The 27847-nt window shown below is 38.8% G+C and overlaps 1 protein-coding gene across 1 annotated transcript in view; it reads left to right on the forward strand.

Moving 5' to 3' along the window:
- The window catches only part of DNAH5 (dynein axonemal heavy chain 5), a 237582-nt gene that overhangs the window by 60634 nt on the left and 149101 nt on the right, over positions 1 to 27847 (forward strand). Inside the window, exons 19-32 of the mRNA XM_053599003.1 lie at positions 2323 to 2488; positions 3208 to 3441; positions 5569 to 5759; positions 5849 to 5936; positions 7449 to 7582; positions 12125 to 12326; positions 12888 to 13123; positions 14818 to 15036; positions 16119 to 16181; positions 16644 to 16882; positions 17588 to 17828; positions 19476 to 19675; positions 22206 to 22359; positions 24184 to 24347. Of these exons, the coding sequence (XP_053454978.1) occupies positions 2323 to 2488; positions 3208 to 3441; positions 5569 to 5759; positions 5849 to 5936; positions 7449 to 7582; positions 12125 to 12326; positions 12888 to 13123; positions 14818 to 15036; positions 16119 to 16181; positions 16644 to 16882; positions 17588 to 17828; positions 19476 to 19675; positions 22206 to 22359; positions 24184 to 24347 (2531 nt within the window). The remainder of the gene's footprint in view (positions 1 to 2322; positions 2489 to 3207; positions 3442 to 5568; positions 5760 to 5848; positions 5937 to 7448; positions 7583 to 12124; positions 12327 to 12887; positions 13124 to 14817; positions 15037 to 16118; positions 16182 to 16643; positions 16883 to 17587; positions 17829 to 19475; positions 19676 to 22205; positions 22360 to 24183; positions 24348 to 27847) is intronic.

Consider the following 27847-nt stretch of genomic DNA (forward strand, 5'->3'; position numbering starts at 1 on the left):
CCAGATTGAGCATGGGGACCATGAATTCCCAGGGCCAAGCATCTGCATCACCATGGGCTGTGTGTGCCAGTGGAGAGGGTAGAGTACCGGCTTCATTAGGATTAGACTTCTCCTAGGTGGGGCAGTGGAAGCCTGAAGGGAGTAAATGATAGTGACAAAGTAATGGTTGGAGTAAGAAATCGTGTTGTTGGGAGCAGATGTGAACCAGGGGGTCAGGGTGAGTAGACCAGGAGAAAACGTGGGTCCTAGTGGAGTCCTGAAGCATCAAGGGAATGAGGAAATGTTGGAGTTCCACTGACGAGTCAGGGAGGAGACAACTCAGGATTGGAAGACAGACCTTTTGGGTGGGTTCCAATATCTGGCGCTATTGTGGGCAAGAATTATTGGAATGACTCAGGGTGAGTGGAGGCAGTGTGTGTGATATACTTTGTTTGACATAGGGGATATTTAAATGAATCTATTTATTACTACTTTATTTATATTCTGCTTTATTTCTATGCTGCTTTTTTTTTTTAATGATTATGCTTTTATTCTTAGAAAAATTAAGACCTTTAAACAATCCTATTAGTACTACGTTAGCCTTCAAAAAGTTATTAACCACTTCTGCCATCACCCTCACTATAAAGGAATTTTCTGATTTCAACTGTGTGTTTGTACTGTTGAGAGCACTGAAAGAATGGAGAGAAAGTTAATTGAGGATTCTCTGTGAGAGCTGGCTTTGGGGGTGAGAGATCACACCATGGCTCATGTGTTTCTCTCCAAGGTAGAGTCAGAGGACTTAAGATTCAGATGTTAAAAAATATACTGATCCACCAGCGGTGCATCTTACAAGGGTATATGTGAAAGAAGCTAGTGAATGATGCCCCATGATCATATCAATGTACACAGCTATGATTTAATAAAAAAAAAAAGAAAAAAAATATACTGATCATTCAGAAAATGAAGACTTCATTCATATAGAATGAGGTTAACAGGATGGCACATGTTTAGGTCCTGTGGTTGTATGTTATTTGCTGGCCAGTATTAGGACCAAGCACCTCTTATATATTTACTCTGAGCCCGGGACTTCTCTTAGCATTTTTCATGCATCATCTTACAGAATACTTGCAACGACCTGAGGTAGTTTCTACCATTTCTCGCTCTGTTATAGATGGGGAAGTGGGGCTGAGAAGCATTTTCCAGGATAACACAGAGCTAGGATTTGAATCCAGGGAATTTTGTTCCAGAGTTTGTAGTTGTTACGTGTAGATGATGCTAACTCTACCCCATCTCTTACTCCTTACCCTAGCTGTAGCTTTTCCATAACTGTCTCTCTCTCTCTTTTTATGACTATCTCTAAGCCAGGGGTGGTTATTGGTCATTGGGAAAAGTTCTGAGTTGGGAATGAAGTTATACTATACATTATTTAATGAAAAAGAAGTATAATAGTTTATTTCAGGGCCCATCAGAATGTTCCTGTGTTAATGGCATTAGAATGCCATGTGCCCTGGAGCAGGTAGTAGAGGTTTAAGTCTCTGTGGTGAGGAGGTAACAGAACAACAAGGCTGATGTTTCAAATGGATGGGCCATGAAGCTGGAACTTGGAATGGAGTTGGACACTGTGACCAACTGATGGTCTATCATTTCATGGACTAATTTTCTGAGTAGGTGGTAAATCACTCAGATTTACCTGTCCAGCCTTTTTTCTTTTCTGCTGTGCATTAGAAGAAGAGTTGTCTTGGGCCACATATTAATACATAAACACTAACGAACGCTGATAAGCAAAAAAAGGTCTGTGCATAATTTTTGCGATATCAGACACTACAGATAAGCAAGATAGGTCTCAAATAATCTACATACAGCTCGCAGGCCACAGGTTGGACACCCCTGGATCCATCTGTATCTCTGTGTTGAATTTCTTGCAGCGTCCATCACCTGCCCCAAATCATGGCCGTTTATACTTTTTATAGCCATTCTTTAGAAATGTATATATAGTTAGAGCAAAGATGCGGGGAGAAGGAAGATGGAAGAGTAGAGTTTTGTGATATCAAGGAAACTTCACAGGAAGAGAGGCCACTAATAGCCTTTGGAGTTATTTCCTCCACTGCTGGAGAAGTCCAGGTAATTTTAGTGTATTCACAATGCTCCAGTTTGTCCTCTTGTCCTTAACACATTACTTTATAGGATACCTGGCCTGGACTGGCATGGAGGCTGTGGCCAGTCATCCCTGGGGCTCAAATCTCACCTGCAGGCTGAACTATGGCATTGCTGCCGCTCCTGTTGTGCTCTGAAGACCTGGTAAACAAACAGAACACTCTGCTAAACTTCTCTATTTTTGTTTAGGACCTTTGTGTGAGTGGGGCTCAGATACTACATTTTAAAAGCTCATTAGTGGAGGAAGCAGTCAATGAGCTGATAAATATGTTGCTGGACGTGGAAGTCCCATCTAAAGAAGAAAGTGAAAAAATATCCAGTGAACTCAGCGTTGATTCAAAAAACAAAAGTTTGGGTAAGAGATGTGGTGATGAAAAGGTCTTGTTTTTCTAGGATATTTACTAAAAACTAAAATTATATTTTCTATATAGCAATTGATTTCATGCTTCTATAAACACCCTCCTAACACTGAATGATGTTTATAAACCTGAAATCATGATTCTGATCATATTGCAATGACTCTCTGTTGTTAATTCCATTACTTTTGGTTAAAGTCCACAAACATGCTCTTTGCATTGGCTCTTGTTAGCAATCTTTGCATTAATGTATGAGTGGGTGTTTATTTCACCTTATCAGTACAGTAGGATGTATTACGGATTGGTGTTCTCCTTGGAGAGCATATATATTAGAGCAAACATTTTATGGGACAGAGGAGGACACTCATTTATGGAGAAAGAAGTTATTCCCCTACCTTTTTAGGGGTGATGGTGGGGGAGAGCGCCAGGACCCAGGACCATGGGGGAGCCGTGTAGCTTTCTCAACCACAACTCCTGAGTCTCTTCTTGGTTATTTCCTTACTGAGGAGGAGAGGTGCCCTCAGTCCACCTAGTGTCCCGATTTCCTCCTTCTACTCTTTGATGGCCTCTCTAAGAAGTGAGATGGTTAAGTGATATTAAAGTTGAATGTCATTTATCTTACTTTTCTTTCCTTTAATGACTATCATTCTATCATCCATGTGCTCACCTGTTTATCCATCCATCTAATCCATCTCTTATTTCTTTCATCTTGGAACAGCAAAAAGAGAAGGAAATTCTGATACCTTGACATCATCCCTGGATGCCAGGACTGAACCTTTGCTTTTGACAATCATGAGAAGAAAGAAAGAGACTGAGATATTAGAGGAAGAAGCCTGTGAGTTGCTGTCTTACTTCAACCATCAAAACATGGATGCTCTTCTGAAAGTCACAAGGAATACGCTAGAGGCCATTCGCAAACGCATTCATTCCTCCCACATGGTTAACTTCTTAGGTAATAATCTGATGTGGTTTGCCTACGGGCTGATCAGGCATGGTTGCTGGTGTGTGTATGTGTGTGTGTGTGCTTCCTGTTAAATGTAAATAATACCCAAAATTCCCCATTTGTTGAGCCCTTCCTTGTAAATTTATATAAAGTGAACTTTGATCATCAAAACAATTCTGTGAAGTGGGCACAATCGTTACTCTCATGTTAAAACAGAAAACTGGAGCACAGCACAGAGAGGTTCAGTAATTTGCTTAAGCTTGCTTAGATTTTGTTAACAACATGAAAATTAGTGTAACTTTTAATCATTTTGTAACAAGGTGAGAACATGTGAAATGAATTATTTCACTTAGGGAAAGAGAAAATACATACTTTTAAAAGAAGAAATAAAGAAGAGATAATTTCATTGTTAAATCATTAGTTTTTTTTTTAAGCAACCTTTTAAAATAGGAAAGATTTTATTATGTCATACTCTTCAAAGTAGATTTTCCTTTTTACTTTTTCATGTGAATTTAGTACCTTCCAGCTGATTTTATAATTCTTAATATCATCATCTTTTCCTCAGCACAGTTCAGAAATAAGTGTTGCTCTTTTTAGTTGGAAAATCCATCAGATCTGGACATGCTGAAATTAAATTTTAAATGAAAAATAGTAAAAAACAATATAACAATGTATTAAAACAAAAATCATAGGATAATAAAATCTTTCTGCTTTTCATTTTGGCATTTAAGCAAAATATCTTTAATATATAATTAAAAGGGAATAAATGAAAGTGAAAACTTTGAAAGTTTTTTTTTTCTGGTCTGGCGGCATGGCTTGGTATGTTCCATTTCATTTCAGAATGGAGGATAATTTTTTTCTTTGACACAGGATTAAGCTATTATTATACCTTATCAAATGTTGGTTGATTTGATAAATATTAAATCATAGTTGTTTCCCAACTTTTTTATTTATTTTATTTATTTATTATTTATTTTTTATTAAATCCTAGCTGTGTACATTCATGCAATGGTGGGGTACAATGTGCTCGTTTTATATAAAATTTGAAATATTTTCATGAAACTGGTTAGCATAGCCTTTTTGGCATTTTCTTAGGACATTTATATTCTACATTTAGTAAACTTCACATGTACCCTTGTAAAATGCACTGTAGGTGTGGTCCCACCAATTACCCTCCCTCCACCCATCCCAACTTTTATACTACAGGTATTTCTAACTATATAAAGTTATGTATGATAAACATACACACATACACACACATATCCATACATAAATATAGATGTATTTATGTATCTAATACCTATATCCAGCATTAAAAGCCCCTTTGATGTGATTGCAATCCACACTTTCTTCTTCATTTTTTAACTGTTCTGAGTTTGGATTATACACTTTGTGATAGGAAAGGCATATGTTTTTCTTGAAATCCCTAGAATTTTCTTGAAATACTAAATTAGTTATTTGTTCTTTGTCTTGTTCTATGGTTATCCTTGTTCTTCCTTGCTTACTTATTTATTCTTCATTTAACTAATTTGTTGGCATCCTGTTATTTGGACAGCATCATCTTTAGTATTTCATTTAAGAGTTTATAGTTGGCTCGGCACCCGTAGCTGAAGTGGTTGAGGTGCCAGCCACATACACCAGAGCTGGTGGGTTTGAATCCAGCCTGGCCTGCCAAACAACAATGACAACTACAACCAAAAAATAGCCGGGCATTGTGGCAGGCGCCTGTAGTCCCAGCTACTTGGGAGGCTGAGGCAAGAGAATCGCTTAAGCCTAGGAGTTGGAGGTTGCTGTGAGCTGTGATGCCATGGCACTCTATCTAGGGTGACAGCTTGAGGCTCTGTCTTTAAAAAAAAAAAAATAAAAAAAAGAGTTTCTAGTTAAGCCTAATCTTACACAACGAGTTTTCTGAAAGAAGGGTAATTACAACACTTTGTAATTAGCAGAAAATGGCTTGGGTTCTACAGAACTACTCTGTTAATGTTGCACAAAACTAGATCTTCTATTAGTTTTCATTCATTCAACAGGTATTTGGTTAGGTACCTGTTATGTATTGTTTTATTTTTCTGATTAAAAATGCAGTAAATCCCATTTTAAATTAAAATATTAATTCTTTCCTGTTTTGGGTTAACTCAGATGGAAACAGTGCTTCTAAGGTGAGGCAGAACAGCCTGCCCATTTTCCGGGCAAATGTCACTCTGGCCATTCCCAACATTGTCATGGTCCCTGCCTTGGAAGATGTCCAGCAGACTCTGAACAAAGCAGTGGAGTGCATCATCAGTGTCCCCAAGGGCGTCAGACAGTGGAGCAGTGAACTTCTGTCCAAGGTGGGTGTGGGATGAAGAAAGGGTTTCATATGGAAGCTCCTTCTCTTACAGATGAAAGAGGGCTGAAATTTTTCTTTTTTACTTTGTAGAAAAAGATACATGAGAGAAAAATGGCTGCTTTGCAGAATAATGAGGATAGTGATTCTGATGTTGAGATGGGAGAAAGTGAACTTCAAGGTAAATGGTCTTCCCGGTTTTCTTTTTTAAATAGTCATTGCAAATCAACATTTGTTGAGTTTCAATGCACCCCCCACACCCCACCATGCAATTCTCAAATAATTTTAGTCAGAATATTAACTTATGAGCCAATTTTAAGTTTATAAAATACCAAGCTCCACATATTTCAATATTTTAATATCACTGGTATGAAGAGTCTACTCCTCGTGGTCCTGTCATAGTTTTTGGTTGTCACTAAAGCCAGGCTGTCAAGTAGCCACTGGAGGTGTGTGCTGTAAATCACTTCTGCAAAGAAAATGAGAAGTGCATGTTCCTGACCTTATTCTGCGCAGCTCTGAGGGGGCATGTTTGTTTGAAACTGCCTCTTTCTGATCTAAGGAGACTCACATATGCCTGTCACCTTCTGTACACCTAGCTAAGAGGTTCAGCATAGAGTCTTCAGAAGGTAGTTATAAAAGTTGGGGCACTCAATACATTTCATAAACCCGTTCTCAGGAAAAGCAGAGGGTTGTGTTTTTTAAGCTGCTTCTCTGCACTGCTCTTGGGGGTTAAAGCCTTTGGGGATGTTTGTGTGCCCACATTAAGCTGCCACTTTTTTCTGTGGTCTAGAGTGGCACAGCAGTACCTGTGAGGTCCAGACCTCTTTCCACAGGGAGAACCTGGGTGTTGAGGATTCTTTCCCCAATTTTGTAATTCAGTGTCCAGGGCAGCGTTGGTGCCCGAGTGTGTCTCCACTTTTCTTACCTATTTGATGTAGAAGCTTTTTGGTTGCTACATGAGTAAGGGTCTCTGAACGGGTGTCTTGACTGTCAGCTCCATGAATCGATGTTTATTTGCTGCATCTGTGGGTGGAGGTGAAGGGAGAGTCAGGACCTTCTTATTCTACCATGTTGCTGATGTTACCCTGCTCATTCCCTGGATCTTCAACCTTTTTGGCCAATCTCTTATGAGTCCCAACTAATATCATTGGCTCAGGCAGCTGCGGAGTTAAGCAATAGCAGCTGCAGTCTTGACCAAAGCCTTAGGGACATGGCTTTTTCATTCAATGAGTTCTGAGTCAAATCAAGTAAAGGTAAACTCTGAATGGGGCTTTTTCAGAGAACTTCTGGACAGGTCCAATAGTGACAATTCAGAGCTTTTCAGGAGCTCCAGACTGAGTTGACCCTTGCAGAGACCACTGGAATACTTGTTCTCACAGTGATAATGGTTGCAAGGCTGCTATGTTCAAGGCTACCCCCCAGCCAGAAAGGAGCAGCGAGAATAAAGCAGGTGAATGCAGTCCAGAACTTGCTGATATTCAGCATTTTTTCTTGCATAATCACTTTTTGGATTATTGCAAGCTCTAATTTCCAGAGTCCTGAAAAATCAATACTGACAATCCCTTCCTTTATTTTCATTGCTTTTCTAAAGGAGATTTTCAGGGTTTCTTACTTTATTACTACAGAAATGTCATCTTTTTAAAATGCATTCCATCTGCTGTTAATATAAATTTTTCTCTTTTTTTCCTTTTAGACACCATTGAGATAGCGTCAGTAAACTTACCAATTCCTGTGCAAACCAAGAATTATTATAAGAATGTTTCTGAAAACAAGGAGATTGTAAAATTAGTCTCTGTGCTTAGCACAATTATCAACTCCACCAAACAGGTAGGTCAAAAGATGCTGGAGCCTGGGTCCTATGTTTTGCGACAAGCACCTTTGTGAAGGTGAACATGTATCCTGGGTCCTACCCACTGTGCCTGCAGTGCGTGGCTAATGGCATCTTGTGTGGACTTAGCAAATGTGTGTTTAATTGAAGATTTTTCATTTAACTTAGAAGGTGAGAGAAAACTATTATTTTCATATTGAGTACTGTTTAATGCCTTTAAACTCTCCTTTCAATACAAATGAATCTCAGTTCAAAAAAAATCAAATAGATTTCAAAGCACAATTCACTTTTGAAGAGTCAGTGATACTGTTATATTTTGAAACAGAATAAGGTTTGCCATCGATATGAAATATCTGTCATATTTTTGTATTAAGGCAACTCCTTTAAATCATTGAATGAAAATTTATGTATGTTGTTATATGGAAATGAAATAAAATTGAGAATAGTGAAAATATTAATGCTATTAATGCAAACCTGTACTGGACACAGATGTAAACTGAAGGTTTTCTTCTTACTTGATCTTCTCTCAATTTCCCCCTTTTTGTTTAGGCAAATCCATTCTTGAAGTCAAAAAGACTCAAAACCCTGAAATCATCCTTTATTTAAAAAAATCTTCTAATTCATATCGCTGCTAAGACCTGTTGAGTTTTTAGGAATGTTTCTCAGTGTTGAGGGAATAGTTGTTGCTTAGTAAATACATCTTTTCTATTATTTAGTTTTGACAGAGTGAGTTGTTATTTGTTTGAAAGCACTCTGGAAAGTTACCATTGTTGTAACAATGTCGTTTATTAGGCCCTATACTAAATGATAAAGGAAGTTGAGTATTCTGTGACACCAATAAACATTCAGAAATGTTTTCAAATGTCTTAATAATTACAGAAAATACAATAAAATAAGTCACAATGGAATCATTACTTTCTCTGAAAATCTAAGGGAAACACATTGAAGTTAACATCACTGTGCTGGCAACAAAAACTTACCACCTCTGTGTCATTTTTATTGCATTCACTTGTATGTTACATGAAGGAAATGCAGAGTTCTTAGTCTGTTTTTTTTTTTTTGCAGTTTTTGGCCTGGGGCCAGGTTTGAACCCACCACCTCTGGTATATGGGGCCGGCGCCCTACTCCTTTGAGCCATAGGCGCCGCCCTTAGTCTTCTTTTTTTAACAGTAGAAAGATTGGTAGATACAATATGTGGTGTTCTACTGGGTGTACTGAAGGTTTTGATTTTACCACCATGCACCAAGTCAATATAACAAAATTGCACTTGTATGCCATGAATATATACAAATAAAAATAAAATTAAAAATAAAATAAGGAAATGAACATTAGCTAACCCTATTTAAGAAATGGAGCAAGGTTTGACATTTAGAATGACTTGAGAAGCTTTATTTCAGATTTATAGCATGGCTAAATTGTTTCTGGGAAACTGACTATACGTACACTTGGTTTTAGTACCAGACATAGCCACCTCCACACAGCCATAGACCCTTCTGAATGATTCTGCCTCAACCACAGAAAATTCTATGATCCCAGCCCCTTTATTGTTGCCATAGGTGATTCGATCAGAATGTAAATCCAACCTACATTCAGCTCATCGTAAGTTGGGCATCAACTTGTAACACTGCCTGTCTTGGAAAGAAGAACCAGTCCGAACAATCAAAATAACCTTGATAATAACCTAAATCATTGAAATAACCTTGGCAAATTAAGCAGAATAGCTCTACATACATAGTTTATCTGATTTTTCCATTAAGGTCTTGGTTATCTCCACTCCAGAAAGTTCCAGTTTAAAAACGATTGATGCTTTCAGATAAAATAGGAATCTAAAACTTATCAGTTAGGGTTTATTAATATTGTAAGCTCTTAGATATTGAAAGAGTTTGGGATTCTGAGATTTCTGCCCATATCCAGGAGTCTTTAATAATCTGTAATTTCTTCTCTAGACCAGTGTTTTTCAACCTTTTTTTTTTTTTAAATCTCACCGCACCCTTGAACCTATAGTTAAACTAATGTGGCATACTTACGTTGATCACAAAAGAAAGTGTAAAAAAAGAATATCAGAATATACTTACTGTGCTTTGAACTTCTTTTGAAAATAATTTAATTAGTGATCTAACATCCAAAATAATTTAGTGAAAAATGTCATGGCACACTGGTCGAAAATCACTGCTCTAGAGCATCATACATTTGTGAAAATGTGCACGTCTTCGCAATGCATTCTTGGTATGCACGTCGACAGCTCAGCCCAGGCGAGGGTTGGTAGTGGTTGGGATGGACAGTGGCGGGCTTAGCTTTCTGCATTTTAATAGATGGGAAGTCTCAACACCCATTAAACCCAAGGCTCTGAGCTGAGGGATGGATGAGCTGTATGTGGGAATTGGTGTGGAACAACTTGTAAATTTGGGGCAGGTTGGTGCAATTTGCTTAAAATAATCAGACCATTTCGAATGCTGTTGGTAATGCTCAATTATTTCAGATAATTGCATTTGCTATTCTGCATCAGTTTTTTTTTTTCATGCAGATGTAACTCTGAAATTATAATGGAAGTAAGTGGAAAAATTTGATTCCCAAGGGAATTAGAAATGAAGAGAAATTTGTAATTATTTGTAGAAGATATGATTTCTATCCACTAAATCTAAAAGGCTAATCCAAAAAAAATATTATGGCCCCAGTTAACTTAGGAGTCAGTTGAAAGATAATTATAGGGCATTTCTGATAGAATGCAACAAACATATTTCTGAAAATCCTCCTTTTTTGTGAAGTTGTATATTTAATACTAGCTATTATGGGTTATGAGAAAAAAAGGACTGAGGCAGATACACAATAAAACTAAAACGAGGGGAGTCAAGCCCCAGCATGCTGGAATAAAATCCTCTTGCTGTTTGCATCAAAAAAAAAAAAAAAAACAAAACAAAACTAAAACTAGGAAGTTTTGTAATCAGAATAGTAAGAAAATAATAGCAATCATAGTAAAGTAGCAATCATAGTTAAATATTCACACATTTAAAAATACATGGTAATTATAGTACTATAGTAACATAATATAAAATAGTAAATTATAGTAATTATAGAACTTTATTACTAAAAGGTAAAGAAAGTTTGGTGAAAGGTGGGATAAGGAATAGCTGAGGCTACTGAGGTATGGGAACAAGGTTAAAATATACAAACATTAGGCTAAACTGTGCAAAGAACGTTCTTTTTTGTTTTATTCTTTCTGCTTTTATTTTTGTAATTGTTTTATTGGTATGAATTTATAGGGCACATGTGCAATATTGTTACATGTATAGATTGTGTAGTGCCCAAGTCGGGAATAACACACATTGAACCCACTGGCCCATTTCTAATCATCTTCCCCCTTCCCATCCTACCACCCTTCCGAGTCTCCATTGTCTATCATTTCACTCTCCACGTCCATCTGAGCACATCTTTTTGCAGCTGCTTACGAGTGAGAATAATGTGTGAAGGATGTGGTTAAGATAAATGACAAAATTGGTCCAAAAGGAAGCCATGGAGGAGCGTGCTCTTCTATGGATGGCTGCTTTAGCTGGTACAAAAGAGCAGCATTCATTTTGCTGGAAAAAAATAGCATCTTATAACACGATATCCCCTTTATACTGATGCCATTCCCTATTTACTAATTGCCAAGGAGCCATTTCGTCTCACAGAAGCATGCTTGAGGAAACTGGACTGTTCATTACATTTTTTTTTAAACTTATATACCATTCATAGCCAGGTATAAAAATAGGAGAAAAGAGCTTGTTTACAATGATGACGTTATTTAAAAATACCTAGGGACATTCATAATGAGACATGTGTGGGGTCTCTATGAAGAGTAATAGAGAGTAAACTTGATGAGTAATTTTTGAAAAGATTGGAAGATATGGAAACATGTACTATATTCCTGAATGGTAAGATATAACATGGTATAGATGTCAGTTCTCATTGCATGAATTTGTATATTTTAAGCAATTCCAGGCAATCTCCCAGTGGGGTCCGATGGTGGCTATGCTCTGTTTGGCTCCCACTCCTGTCCCCCCAGAATCTAATCTCCACTCTTCTCTACCAAACTGTCAGACCTTGAGCACATCAGTAGGTTCCTGTTGAGGCTTCCAATGGTTTCACCAATGAGGAAGTGGGAGGAGGAGGGAGAGAATGACCTCAGACTACTTTTTCCCCTATAGCACCCTCTCTGTGGCATGACCTTGAGTTACAGTTTTTGACCTCAGGTTCAGCTCCAATCAAGAGGGCCCAGTCACCAAAGGTCTTTGAAGCCTCTGTTCCTCTGGTTTCTGGAAACGACTCCTCTCTCTTCTGGCTAGAGATGGGTCACAGTGCAATGTTACTAGCCCTGGGTTAGTGTTCACGCCATGGTATATAGTCCCAGTTCTGTGGCATTTCCAACTTATTACACAGTTCATTAATTAAACGTTTTCATAAACCCACGGAAACTGCCGGCAGTTGGCATGTGTTTACTTATGTCATGATGCCATTTCAGATTCTTCCTTCTTGAGACAAATCTGTTGTTATGTTTATTCTAGGAAGTTATTACATCCCTGGATCGCTTCAAACACTACAATCATGTTTGGAAAAAGGAGAAAGAAGAAACCATCCTGATGTTTATTATGCAAAACCCCTTGCTGTCTGAATTTGAATCCCAGATTCTGTATTTCCAAAACATAGAGCAGGAAATTAACGCTGAGCCTGAATACATCTGTGTGGGTTCCATCGCTCTGTACACAGGTTGGTTCATTTTCTTTTAGTCATATAAATTCAATGGTATTTTTCTGTTTTTCTAGATTAGTATTCTAGAGAGTTCTACCTATCTTAAAGATTGACTCTCCTTTCATGGGCCTCAGGCTTTAAGACCAATTTTTAGATTTGTTTTTAATTCCCTTCTGTATAATTATTTATTCGGGACTATTTTGAACACTTTGTTGCTAAACCTTGAAATAAAGGCAAGTTAATGAAAGGGATGAATATGTTGTATTTGGAATTAATATTTATTCTTTCTTTAATAAAGAACAATAGTAAACATTTGAGGCTTATCTCAGAGGGATTTCCTATGTGTTTTTTTAAAAAGCATTTTGAAATGTGTTTTGAATTATTATAAAAACAAATTTTATAAAATGAATGCATATGGAATGATTAGGAAGTGTGTATTATTCCAGTTAGATTTTTTTTTTTAAGGATCAGAGGGCTGTTTGAGCTGCCAAGTACTGACTCTCAGTGAACAGTGGCCCCGTGCCTTTTCATGCTGGCTCAAGTTTTTCAAACTTAGCTGTGGACATTTGGGTTTTACAGCTGACTTGAAGTTTGCCCTGACCACGGAGACAAGGTCCTGGATGGTTGTTATCGGCCGTCACTGTAACAAAAAATACAGGAGTGAGATGGAAAACATTTTTACACTTATTGAAGAATTCAATAAAAAACTGAATCGCCAAATTAAAGACCTGGATGATATTCGGATAGCGATGGCGGCACTGAAGGACATCAGAGAGCAGCAGATTTCCATTGACTTCCAAGTGGGACCCATTGAGGTGCCTGATTCTCACTTGTTCATTATAGAAATATTTCCACATGTTGGGTTCTATCAGTGAAATATTAATCTGGTCCTCACTGGAGGTTAGCACCACCTAATGTGTGCGAAACCTAAGAACAGTGATTTCAGGAATGATGCTGCTGAACCCTTATAGGGTGCCTTTCACAGGCCGATTCCCACCTTTACATGTCATCCAGGATCCAAAAGAGCAGAGCCTGAGATGAAGATTTCAGTGCAAAGGATTTATTGATGGGTGCTCACCACAGAAGGGGGGTGAGGGAAACAGGAAGGGGTGGGGAGAGAAGCCTATTCTGATGTCAGGATCAGACTCTAATCTCACTTTTCTATGTCCCTCTTTGAAGTCTGAAATATTTCATGGTAGTGTGAACATGGGACAGACCGGTGCACATTTGCACTTCCGCCATGTTGGCCAGGGGAGTCCCCTGGTTCATTATGCTCTTTTTGGGTAAATCCTCAAGGCAAAGAGCCCCTTCTTTGTGTAACACTGGAGAGATCTTGACATCTGACGAGGAGGTACAGTAACTGACAATCCTGTTTTCTCCCATCTGAGAGGCGAGACAAAAGTAGCGTCAGGTAGTCCAGGTCAAAACAGAACCTTTATCACTGACGGAATTTATTTGAGAGCCATGATTGAGCATGTTACTGTGGTTATGTACCTCTATCTCCTTCTGAAATACACACACATGTCCGTGCACACACACTGGGCTTGTGAGTACTAAATCCCAGAATTAATTATGCTTTTTCACCCCTCAGAGGCAGCATTGGAAAGCTGCAGGTTTCTCTTTCACCCTGACTCAGTTGGTGGCACTGAGTGTGGACCATGGACATCCCTGCACGGAGCGGAGGGCAGGGGGAGAAAGGCACTGTGCTGTGCTTGCTCAAGTTAGGAATTTCCCCCCAGATCAATAATCAGGTCCTCATTTTATCTCTACAGAGAGAAGTAATGGTGGGAGAATAGGGTTCAGATATTTAGGGAAAACGCTTTCTTTCCTTCATTTTCATCTTTTAGCCAGGAGAGTATTCCTGGAGTTTGCACGCTAGGGGGAATGATTTGGCTCAGGCTATAATTCAAGAACATGCCCTTGTGTCTTAATATTGGGACCTCTTATCAACAAAATGAAATGGACAGAGTTAAAAATCCTGAGTTTTAAATTCTAATATTAGAAGCTAAACTATTTTATGTTTTTCATTTACTTCATGTAATGTTGTAGTCTTCAAATACAATCTGGTGTCCTAAGTAAATGTATCTTTCGTTTGTACCAGATCAGACAGACTCATCCCAGGAAAAATGCTACACTGTAGTCATCTTCCAAGTACTTCCCTTGACCATATCATGACCGTAGGGATAGTCAGGAATGAGGTAGGCAACACTTTTTCCTGGACGAGTTTGCGAACAATTGTCAGACTTCCTATAATATTTTATAGCTTTCAAAATGTATTTAAAATGATATTTTTTAATACTTGCAAAGATCCTTTGAAGAAGCTAGAAAATTTTTGCATTTTACAGATGAGGACACTGAAGTTGAATGTCTCAGTTGCAAGTAGAAAGCTAGAGCTGTCAGGGTGGTTTTGGTATCATGCTGGTTTTTCCATTCTAATGCTTGAAAAAATGACTGTGTGTAGATTTATGCATCTGACCAGCATAAATTAGGTTCTTCTTCCTTTGTGTAGGAATCTTATGCCCTACTTAACAAATACGGACTTCTGATAGCAAAGGAGGAGATGGACAAAGTTGACACATTGCGCTATGTGTGGGAGAAGCTGCTGGCCCGAGCCGGTGACGTTCAGCATGAATTAGTCACGCTGCAGCCCACTTTCAGGAAAGAGCTTATTAGTGCCGTGGAAGTCTTCGTCCAAGACTGTCACCAGTTTTACTTGGACTATGAGTTGGTATGTCTCTGGCTTTCTCCATGTGCATTTTTGGGGATGAAGAAATAGAGCATGCAAAATGTAGTTGTTTAAAAATTGCATGTCAAATTCCATGAAATTTCTTAGGAATTCCCAAAGAGTAGAAATTTCATTTTCACGAGAGCAAAAAAGATTTTCCATTGTAATCCTTCCCCGTTAGAATTCATCCAAAATAATTTTAATAGAAAATCATGAATTTAAAAGTGCGGTTCATATTGTACGATTACTGAAGTTGTTGGATAGCATTCTAAATTTGTGCATAAAAATACTATTCACAAGTAGTTATAATAATCCTTCTTTTCACATCTCTTAGTTCCACAAATTATGTAGAGCGCAGAGCACAGGGTGGGCCCTGTCCTTGGTGCTGACAGATAGTGGTAGGCAGGACAGGTGGCGCTCTGCCTCCAGGGAGTCCATATTTTAAATTTACGTAAAAAGTTTAGTGCAGAATCTTCTAATGTACACGTGTTGCATAATGAGACTTATTTTCAGCCAATTCTAATGTGCTGCTGAAGGGAGATATGTAGAGTATAGGGTAAAATTTGTACCTATTAAATATCAGCACAATAAAATACAAAGCTAATAAAGTTAAGAGATTGGATTCACGTCCTAACGTAATGGATGGAGAAGCACAGATCTCCATATGTTTGAGTTGTTCTAATGTGGGAAAACCTGACTGGAATGTTAAGATTGTGGTATTGGAATGGTAAAATCCAAGAGGTATGTGGCGTTAGTATTTAGCTTAAACCAGATATTCTGTGTGCCCTCAACCTCTCTTCGCCTGTGTCACCTAAGAAATGAATACATATTAAATATGTAGTCAATTAAATATTTTTAATTTGAAAATATTTTTGGCTTAGGGCAGATGTGGAATTAAGGTGGCTTTTTTAGGCTTGAAAAATATTTCCAAATGAGTCACATTCTGAGACCTTATTTAATAAATAAAATACAAAGTTTCCCATTATGCATGTGACGTAGATAAACATTAACTTTAATATTAAAATATTTTGAATTCATGAAATTTGTAGGCAAACACTTTATTCTATGTTTAACTTTTTGTTCAGAGTGGTCCAATGACAAGCGGCTTGACACCCCAGGAAGCCAGTGACAGGCTTATCATGTTTCAGGTAATCATCTTTTGCATTTCTAAACAAACTTTTCTTTTTTTTCTTTTTTTGCAGTTTTTGGCCAGGGCTGGGCTTGAACCCACTCCCTCTGGCATATGGAGACAGCACCCTACTCCTTTGAGCCACAGGTGCCGCCCAACAAACCTTTCTAAATAACAAAACTTTATTGTGTTTTAAACACGTGTATTTTTCTTTTTTAAGACAGAGAAGCCTATTGTGGAATATAGTATGTACTTCCAATACTAAAAATACGTTAAAATTTTATATATATTAAAAACTATGATGTGGTGTGTTCACAATTAGAGATGGCTTCTGTGAATGAATCATAGCCCCTGAGCACTCCTATTTCTGTGCGCTAGAGATCTACATCTCTGGCTTGCTTGTTTGCTGTGTTTCATTTTTACTTGTGTATTTGTTCACATGCAAATCATTTTGATGAGTTTTCACTTGTGTTTTTATCAGAATCAATTTGATAATATCTACCGAAAATACATCACCTATACTGGAGGAGAGGAGCTTTTTGGACTGCCAGTTACGCAGTATCCTCAGCTTCTTGAAATAAAGAAACAACTAAATCTTCTACAGAAAATATACACTCTGTACAACAGTGTCATAGAAACTGTGAATAGTTATTATGACATCCTTTGGTCAGAAGTGAACATTGAAAAAATAAACAGTGAACTCTTAGAATTCCAAAACAGGTGAGAAATTAAATGTGTAGCATGCCTAGAGCTGTTGAACTTCAAATGCTTTTTTGTTTGGCAGATGCCAAGTTCTCTTTACATCCTGGGTGGCTGAAAAGCACATCTTGCTACATTGTTGTTGTCCATAGCTTCACCCTTCTCAGATGCTATTTATTAATTACCCCTGTGTGTGCACAGTGAGACAGGCACATCCTTTAAATCTCCATGCATCTTTTTAGGGGCTTCTCTGTAGCTTCGAGGGAACTGATCTTTATTTACTGTACACTTGTCAAACATTTGAAGTTTATGTTAGATGATTCCCTGGAGTAAAAGGAAGAGCCCCATGATTTTTCTACATCATCTTAAGTGTTGAATCCATAGAAAATGGACTTCTTGTATATTTTGGTTGACAGCCTGATATACTACATCGTGTTTTGTACTTAGTAAGTTCTCAGCATGTGTTTATAGAATTGAATCGAACGAAAAGCACATCTAAAATAATTCCTCTAACGAGGTGGTTGTTATGAGAGATGGGAAAAAATATTTTCTGATGGGCAGGAGTAATTTTATGTAATAAAAGTCAGTATCTTAGCAGATAGAGTATCAGTCATGAGTTTAAAAATGGGATATGTATTCAAAGAAACTGTTTTAGGTAGAAATGGTGGCAGACAACCTTGGAGTGGAATCATCGGAACTTATATTTCTTGTGGGTGTCCTTGCCAGGTGTCGGAAGCTGCCCCGGGCCTTGAAGGACTGGCAGGCCTATTTGGACCTGAAAAAGACCATTGATGATTTCAGCGAGTGCTGCCCCCTGCTGGAATACATGGCCAGCAAAGCCATGATGTCAAGGCACTGGGAGAGGATAACTGCTCTCACTGGGCACTGTCTGGATGTGAGGAATGAAACCTTTAAACTAAGAAATATCATGGAAGCGCCTCTTTTGAAATACAAAGAGGAAATAGAGGTACAGTTGACACAGAGCACGTGTGGTGGAAGATTTTAAGGTCTCATGGAATTTATTTGATAACATTACTGTATTTTGGAATGTAGGATCTGTAATGTTTGCTCAGACAATTGAAACTCTTTTCCTGGCATTCAGCCATTAATTCCTTCAACAAATGTTTATTGAGTGCCTACTGGAAGACAGGTTCTTACTGGGGACATAATGATGAAGTTCTGCATTTTTAGATCATTAAATGATTAGTATAATCAAATAATTATACAAATAAATGTACATTAGTTACAAGCTGTGGTGCATACCATTGAAGGGAAAGTATGTTGCTCTGCGAGAGCCTGTGATAAAGGGGTTTGGTTTATCTGGGGTGATAAATGCTGGGAAGCCTGGGGTGTGCGCTCAGGACAGGCTGGGTGAAGGGAGTCTGGTCATGTAGTGGGGGTTAAAAAGTGCAAAGAAGACTATTCTTGGGAGATGAAGCATTGTGTATGGGGGATCTGAGGGACATTTGAGGAGGCAGGAGGAGCCCCATGAGGCTTGGGTAAGGAGTTAGGGGAGAGAAGAGACAGCATCGGTGAGGGTGGTGGAATGGGCCCAGATAGAATGATCAATTTGGGTCTTTAGAGAAGTGAGGGCTCTCTGGGAGATGTGTTTGCAGTAGGGGATGACATGGCTAGTTTGGCATTTTGTAAATATCACTCTGGTGACCATGAGGAAAAAGAAGGTCTTTGCCTTTGAGGAGGATGGGGGGGTGATAGGAAAACCAACTGTGAGTTTCTAAGAGTAGTTCTGGCAAGAGGTGATGGTTTGCTGGATGAGAGGGGAGGGAGTAAAGCTGGAAAGGTGAGAAAAGAGGAAGGGATCTTTAGGGAGTAAAACTGGGCAGAATTTGGCAATGGAGGGAGCATGGTAGGAGACAGAGGATGAACCCTGAACTTCATGCTGAGAAATGTACACAGATGATGGTGATTCTCACTGAGAAGAAGACTATGAGAAGGGGCTCAGATTGCATGACCAGGTGCAAAGCTCATGAACTTGATGTGGGGCATGAGTTTGATAATTCACTGATTGGGTTTGGGGTTCCCTTGAAACACCTAAGCAGAGAAGTCCAGTTGGCAAATGGACGTGGGTCTTTGCTGGAGATATCAATGTTCACTGAATGCACGGGCATCAACGAACTTGCCCAGACAGTGGATGCAGCGTGGCAGTGTGGGAAGACACAAGGGGAAAGGCGAACTTTGAACAAAGGTCTGGGGTAAGGGAAAATGACCAGAGCTAGGGGAGGAGTCGGTGTCTGCTAACTTCTTCCTCTCATGCTGCCTTTATTTGACCTTGGAGGGGAATCAGAAACGCATTGCGTGTTGAATCTGTGATTAGAAGGTGCTTGCACATCTCTTCTGGCATCATTGTTTTTGGCATAGATTGGTGGGAACTTTTATACATTAAGGTTCTGTGATTTAGTCATATCTTTAATTCCATCTCTCTCCCTACATCGATACCTACATATACACACATGTCACAGTTTAGATCTGAAAATCTAAGTGTTTTTAGATGCATCTGAAGCAAATAGTAAAGCAGGATCTCTGCTGAACATAGACAGTGAAGGAAGGACGTGTGACTTTCACGTAATAAAATGAGCGTTTGCTATGTTGATAGGACATCTGTATCAGTGCAGTGAAAGAGAGAGACATTGAGCACAAGTTGAAGCAAGTGATCAGTGAGTGGAACAGCAAAACATTCATATTCGGCAGCTTTAAGACTCGTGGAGAGCTCCTCCTGCGGGGGGACAGCACTTCCGAAATCATTGCCAGCATGGAAGACAGCTTGATGTTGCTGAGTTCCCTACTGAGCAACAGGTAGGAAAATTGCCTGTCTTTTCTCTTAGATTTGAGAGCTATAAAAACATTTCAAGGAAAATTAATAAAAGATGTACTATGATGATACATTCATACAACTTATTCAGTGTTGAAAATACTCGTTTTAATTTTTGCCTTTGGCAAAGCGTGGGTAAAACTGGTTTTATTTCATTGTCCTCTATTTGTGGGATGTGTATGGAACCATCAGCTGAACAGAAGAAAGCAACCTGTCATTAGCCACATGGGTCTTGGGAACATTTCAACTTGGCTACCGCCAAGCCTCGCTGCCCAGCTAACAGCTCAACAGGCGGCAGAGTCCAAGGGGAACTTTATTCTGAGTTACGGAGTAATCATTCTCCTGGAACACACTTTCGCCAACAACTACAGTCTGGAAACTCTTAGTTGCGTTCACATTTTAATGAGATGACAAGTGAAGACAGAGAAAGAATTTAATTCTTAAAGAGGGGTAAAATAACACAGACTATCGACCAGTCTGACACTTCTAATGGACAGTAGCATCACTCTGGACACGCGGACCTTAGATACAGGATCCTACCTTTACCTGGTTCGTTGCCTCCATCTGCGCGAACCATATTCAAAAAAATGCAAAACAGTATTTATTTATTTATTTATTTTTGGTTCACCAGGTTGCCCCCAAACATGTGGCAGTTGTGTAAAATGTGTATTCCATTGAGATAGCAGATATTAGTGTGCTATTGTAGCTTTAAAATATCACTCTTCTTTCCTCTGTATAGGTGTATCAATACTTCAATGTAAGAAGTACCATCCACTTGATACTGGCTTGATAAAAATTTCTCTTCTTTCCATTTACTTGGTACACCTGAGTAAAATGGGGATATTAAATTAGGTCGTAGAGAGTTAGACCATTGAATAATGGGGAGGTTTTGAATTTCTCAGGATTTGGTGAGTTTTGATGAATGATTGTTATTATTCATACACAGCCAGATGGGAGGGTAACTGGAGGAGGACACCCTTGGGGGGCAGGAAGAGCGTACATACAAGTTAAAATCATCTGCTTTAGGGGGGCACACAACTTTCCTTACTAATGGCGTCTGGTCCGCAGATGGAGCTGTGGGAGGAACATATATTCAACGTTTATTTACCGAACATCTCCAGGGTTCCGTATGCTCTTCCAGGTCCTGTGAACACAACACTGAATAAGGCAAAGACCTCTGTTTATCTTACCTTTTAGCAAAGAGCATGAAAATGGTCAGAAAGATGTGTGGACTATTAAAACTATTTGGTTAATAATGAACGATATGGGAAATAAGAACTAAGAATATGGAAATAAGAATTTTATTGAATAGTATAGCTTTGAGTGCATATTATGTAGGGCTAGAGAGATTGACAAAGGAATAAGAAGAAAAGAGGAAAAATAACGATCATCTGTATCACCGTTTATGATCGCGTTTTCCAGCAAATAATAGAAGCAGTACATACAGAATTGCTTATGCAAGGCTGAAGTTTCTGTCTTTCTCATGTAGAAGTTGTCCCAAGATAGATGACCCAAGTCGGGATGAGGGCTTTGCACATCAGGGACTCACTCATGTCTTCCCAAGTGTTCCCCTGTTCCCCACACTGCCCATTATAGCCAATGCTGTTACTCACATTTGATATAAATAGTGGTTCTCAGCCTTTGCTACTCACCACATACACCTAGGGGACTTTACAGAATTTAAAAACTCCCCACACCCGTGTGCTTCCCGTGCATACTGAATCAGAGTCTCCGTGGGTGGGTCCAGGCAGGCATCAATAATTTTGAATGCTTGCCAGATGGTGCCAATGTGCAGCTAAGGTTGGGAACTAGTGATGGGAAACTTAGTTCCGTGACTGAACCTTGCTGCAAAGGAGGTTGGGAAATTCAGTATTGTAGCTGGGTAGCTGTGAGCCCACATGGAGATGGGACTATCAGGAGGCTACCTGCACTCTGTCTCAAGGGAACGAAAGGGGCAGAGATTAACTCCGGGAGAAACATCACCCTGGAGCACGTGTACACCAAACGTGAGCTGGGTGGGTGGGAAATCAGAGAGGCTCAGAAGAGGGGAGGCTAAAGAGAGAGTCCACATCTTCTCCTATTTGTAAACAGCATTCGTTGTCTGGGTGAACTGATGGTGCTGTAATTGCTCTCTCTTTTATAAAAATTGAAGATTCCACAGAATAGGCACAGAAGCGAGTAGAAAGCATATTACCCCCTTGGACATAGTAGCAATGACTCGTAGTATATTACTCTGGCAGCTTGGTGGAATGGCATCTGCACCCTGATCTGCTCCCTTGATTATAACCCTCTCACTCCTTTCTGTGCTCTGGATAAAAATAAATGAATAAATAAAAGACTACCAATGCCCACTAAATGGTGATGAATTACTCACTTGGTTGCCTCATTTAAAAAGCCAATCACAGAATCAATGTTGTACAGAAATACATTAAAGATTAAGATTTTTAAGAAGCCCTTCCTGAAAACTAACACAACACCACAAAAATAAAATCCTAAGCATGTGTTTTATTTTAGGTACAATATGCCCTTCAAAGCTCAGATTCAAAAATGGGTGCAGTACCTCTCCAACTCAACAGACATCATCGAGAGCTGGATGACGGTGCAGAACTTGTGGATTTATTTAGAAGCTGTCTTTGTGGGAGGAGACATTGCCAAGCAGTTGCCCAAGGTTTTGGAATTTTCTTTATAATGTCATCAGGGTTTTCAATTACAGAAAAAACTAAGAGCTAATACTCCCTAAAGAAAAGCCATAATATTTCAACACGTATTGAAGCCCTCTCCCCCGACTTCTGTTGTCACTGGTAATGCCGTCACCCTTCAGAGGGAGTGAGGAATTGGAGAAAGGGAAGGAGTGGCAATCAGAGAGCAAGAATGCTCCAAAACCATGTGGGTTGATCAGAAATGGCGTGTTAAGAAAACCAAGGAGGAACATCTGCGCGATTGATAGGCTCCTCCAGATAATTTTAAGGTGGAATTTGGAAGAGTATAGAATATGGCATAGTTATGTTGACAATGGTAGGATAACTTTACCTCTACTACTGACATTTTAAAATAATGAATGCTATACAATATAACCAATTATATCTGCACTATAAAATTGAGGGGTGGAAATGTGCAGAAAAAAAGCTTTAAAACAGAAAAACCTCCCCCCCCCCGAGATGTTGAGTATAGTTTTCTCATCTAATTTTAGTGCTCTTACTAGGTATATATGGAGTATATTTGGAGAATTTTAAATAGACATTTTAGCCAGTTTTCAAGGATTCTTATTCAATTATTTTAAGTCGTTTGCAAGATTCTAATGTTTTAACAATATATTCAAGTTTTGGAAGCATGATGATGTTAAATGTTTTCTTCATTTAGTTTTCTTTTCTTTTTGGCTAGTTTTTAGTTCATTTATAGAAGGCAAATCTGTTAACTGTTTGTAAGGCAGACAATTTTTAAAGTTTTTTTTTTTTTTTGCCAACAGTGAAATGTATTCACACACTAAAATCTATTTATTAATTTTCTCTTTATATTTGTGTGTGTTTTTCTTCTTGATGGCTAGAGAAGAATCTAAAATTTGACTTAATGGAAACTTTCACATAGAATATTTAATAACTGAGTGGAGTTTCTTGCTATCTTATTTGGTAGGATATGCTTGTTGGTAACAGTTTTAAGGAAGAAAAAAATTATCACTACCCTCTCAAGATAAATCTGTTCAATTTTCCATTTTTTCTTAAAAACAATTATTTAAAATTTTATTGTTGTTATGCTAGAATTAATTTTATATCCTTATTTTAAAATGATTTTTCTAAATAAACAATCCTTTGCTTATTATAGCAAACATAAAAATAGCAACTTTATCCCCTTTAGAGATAACTCATGAAAACAAATGAGTGTCCCTCGACAAATGAGTTCCTCCCATACTACCTTGTAATGTGTTATTACTTTGGAATTTGTTTCTTGTTTTTACTTAATGCAATGAGAGTGCCATACTGGAATTGAGCTACAGATTCTTAATAAAGAGGATAACACAGTGCAAAAGGGCCCAAAAGAATTTCAGTAGCTGGGTGTGGTGGCTCATGCCTGTAACCCTAGCACTCTGGGAGTTTGAGGCAGGTGGATTGCTTGAGCTCAGGAGTTTGAGATGAGCCTGAGCAAGAGTGACAATCCATCTCTACTAAAAATAGAGAAACTAGTTGGATGATGTGGAGGGCACCTGTAGTCCCAGCTACTTGGGAGGCTGTGGCAAGAGGATCACTTGAGCCCAAGAGTTTGAGCTTGCTGTGAGCTATGATAAGGCCACAGCATTCTACTTAGGGTGACAGAATGAAAACTTGTCTCAAAAAAAAAAATAAATAAAAGAATTTAAATAGAACTTGTATGACATTAGGCATTAGCTTGGGTATCTGGACTGGTCAGCACTCTAGCCGCAGCTGGAAGTAAATGAGATGCTCTGATCTGATTGCAGATGTGTCCACGTCCACTATTCTTTGTTCCTTTGTTCTCATAGGAGGCCAAGCGCTTTTCCAATATCGATAAATCCTGGGTGAAGATCATGACTCGGGCACATGAAATGCCCAATGTAGTCCAGTGCTGTGTTGGGGATGAGACCATGGGCCAGCTGTTACCACACTTGCTGGACCAGTTGGAAATATGCCAGAAATCCCTTACTGGGTAAGTGCACACTGGCTCTCTGAAGGCTGCAGTATCATTGAGATGAAAGGGAACGGAGAGGCTGAGAAGCAGGAGCCAAATCTCTTTTCTTTTGCTCTTTCACGTATAAAGTTGTTCCAGGGATAAAACTGTTATTCTGTAGCCTTATATTCTTTCCAAATACTTATTAGATTTGTTCTGATGTTGGAGTCAGGACTTAAGGCCACTTCCAGCACTGGGATAAGCTCTTAAAAAATTCATTCCTGCCTGGGTGGTGCCTGTGGCTCAAAGGGGTAGGGTGCAGGCCCCATATGCCAGAGGTGGTGGGTTCAAACCCAACCACCACCATAAACTACAAAAAAAAATAATAATAATTCATTCCTGCCTTTTAAAGTTAATATGCTTTTTATTCTGATATGATTCTTGGAAAACATCGTAGGACCAAAATATTTTATTATACTCATTGTATCATACAGTGTGTGGTCTCCAGAAGCAGTCAGTATTATGCAAAAATAAATGTCTAATATAACATGAATCTGTATGTAGACATTTACATTATCTACGATTACATATCGTATGGATTTACAATCTATGATACCTCAGCCTTCAGAGAGCACACACACACACACACACACACACATTTATGTATAGTAGGCTCAGTAGATTCCAAGAATCATAATTTTTTTTGCCCTTGGTTTATCAAAATAAGATAAGTAGAAATATGTTAAGCAGTAGTATTCCATAAGAAGTGTACATTGAGACTTAAGGCAAGCCCACTTATTCTGAGCTTTAAACTTTTATAATGATGCTCCTTGGTCAACTCTGGGAGAAAGATAACCTTTCACTATACAAAGTATCCTCAGGACATGTGATAGTGTCCTGTGAATAGCTGACTTGTTCTGCGCACAGAGGAATCCAGGTCACCTAAGCCAGCCTGCGGTAATAGACACAAATCCTGGTGAAAATGCTGAGCTTCATAGGTGCTTTGGAAAGATCTCTGTGAAGGAAATGGAGGAATTTATTAAACTTGAACAAAAAAGTGATTAAGCTGAAAATGGCAAAAATACCTGTATGATAACTTGTAAGTAATACGGATAGTAATATTTATTCATTGCTAATCAAAAAAAGTTTTGAGATAACTGAAAAATAAGGTAATGTGAAAGTTATGGTCAGATCAAAAGAAGGGCTAATAAACTAAGATGGTAAAATGGGTGCAGAGAAATCCTATAAACAGACCTCAGAGTCAGAGACCAAAGCCCGTTCCTAGGGCCCAGGGTTAAAAAGGACGTATGAGGAGGCACAGCGTTGATACAGGATTCACAGGATAAAAGGTGCTAGTTGTTCAAGAAAACATTATTTTTTTGTCCTTGAATTGATACTTTGGAAGAATTTCTATTGTGTATCCTCTTAAAAGGGACCCCCGAGTCTTCACAAACTTTCTTATCACAGTGTGGGGCAAACATGATCCTTCCTCATAAACGGAATGACTGTGTATACGTCAACAAATCCTTTGTGAATATCATTTTCGTATCTAAGTTGGTGGAAGGTATTGGGCAGCATAAAATATGATAGATTTAAACTCTGACAAGAGTCCAGAGGATAGGCAGCCTGCACTGCTGATTAAGGACAAATTCATAGACTTTGGCAATCAGCTGGGGAGAGATGGGGTTGGTCTCCTTTTGGGGAAGTTGAAGAGTCTAAACAAGACCATGCTCAAATCGATGTCCACCCCACTACCTGTGGAGCTGGTTCAGGAGGAGCTAGAGGTAGGGCCAAGATTTCCCTTAGGAAGTATTCGCATGTTTTCTCTAATTTAGGTGATGGATATCCCAAAGGTCTGTGCTGTAAAGTATCACCATGATACCTTTCCTTGAGAATTGCCCAGGGCAGGGTTCTTAAACACCATACTTATTGCCAATGTCAATATTAGTAAAACATCCTTTAAATGTCTACTTCAACACATAACCACTTGTAAGTAATTCCTCCAGTGCAAATTTTTTGAAAAAAATCAACTAAAAAGTATTCATGATTTGATCTGCTTTATAAAATAGATCAAGTCAAGTTCCTGTTGAAAGACATTTTACAAAAAGGATTTTTGTTTTCTCGTGATTGATGCTGTGCCACTGTTTTTAAGCTATATGATGATTTAGCATGACCAGCTGTGTTTCAGGCACCAATGAAGGTTCTGGGATGTAGATCTGAATTCTCTAAAGCAGTTAATTCTCTAAGACCCATGAGTCCACCACCAGAATAAGGAAGGCCTCAGAGAAAGAGGACAGAAGTTATGAAAGTTTCCATGATTCCAGGGCTCATCAGGATGGAAGGGTTGAGGGGCAGAGGCCATGAGGATCTTGTTCAGGTTCAGTCCCCCCTGAAAATCTTGCTGAGGAATCATACTGCTGGTCTTCCTCCAGCTGGGTTTGTTATTTTTCTTTTCCTTTCTTGTCTTCTACTCGCCACCATAGATGCATACACACACACACACACACACGTGCATTCTCACACACACACACGTGCATTGACACACATGTGCATTCTCACACACATGTGCGTTCACACACACGTGCATTCTCACACATACACACATGCATTCACACACACATACACGTGCATTCACACACACATGCATTCTCACACACACACGTGCATTCACACACACACACACATACACGTGTGCATTCACTGCCCTCTTTGTTATTATTTCTTTTTACCATGGACATATTCTATTCTGTCACTTGATCTTTTAACATTATTTTATAACTTCATAGAGAAAAAGTCTACTCTAAAATTATTCACATATTCACAACTTTTTAAAAAAACTGAGATTTCCCTGTCTTTTGATTCTATTACCAAGAAGAGCTTATGAGACAATATGTGTAAACATGTGGGTAATCATATTTACATGAAAGCAATGCCTTCCTGAGCTGTCAAGGATCAGCATGGACAAGAAGAGGCTTTACACAGATCAGATATAATTTGAATGGGTAGCTCAGTGTGGTGACACATGCTGTAGTCCCAGTTATTTGAGCCAGGAGTTGGAGGCTGCAGCGAGCTATAATCTTGCCTCTGCACTCCAGCCTGGGCAACAGAGTGAGAACCTGTGTCTAAAAATATGATCTAATTTGGGTGGGGGTTCAGCAGGAATGTCTCTGTCATGTTCAGTGGTCATTTTATGCCATCGTAGGAGACAGATTCCACAGTCTCCTTCCATCCTGGTCTAACTGGATAGGAAACATGACCAGATTCTTTATCAGAATCAAAGCAGTTACTGATGACAAGTAACCAATGGTAATTAGTAAGTCAGCTATTAAGAATAAAAATCAACAGTTATGCAAATTAGGATTGGGATATTTAAAAGAATAAAAAAACTAAAAATGTAAAAAGCTAAAACATGGAAAATTAAAAATTACTATCATAAAAGCAAGACTTTAAGAAAATGAAGGGAATATAAGATGATGACTCTGTGGGCTCTCCAAATTTCAGGAACTCCTGGAGGCAGAGAACAGGGCCACAGCCCCCAC

The sequence above is a fragment of the Nycticebus coucang genome, chromosome 1 (assembly GCF_027406575.1).
Source record: "Nycticebus coucang isolate mNycCou1 chromosome 1, mNycCou1.pri, whole genome shotgun sequence".
Taxonomy (NCBI): domain Eukaryota; kingdom Metazoa; phylum Chordata; class Mammalia; order Primates; family Lorisidae; genus Nycticebus; species Nycticebus coucang.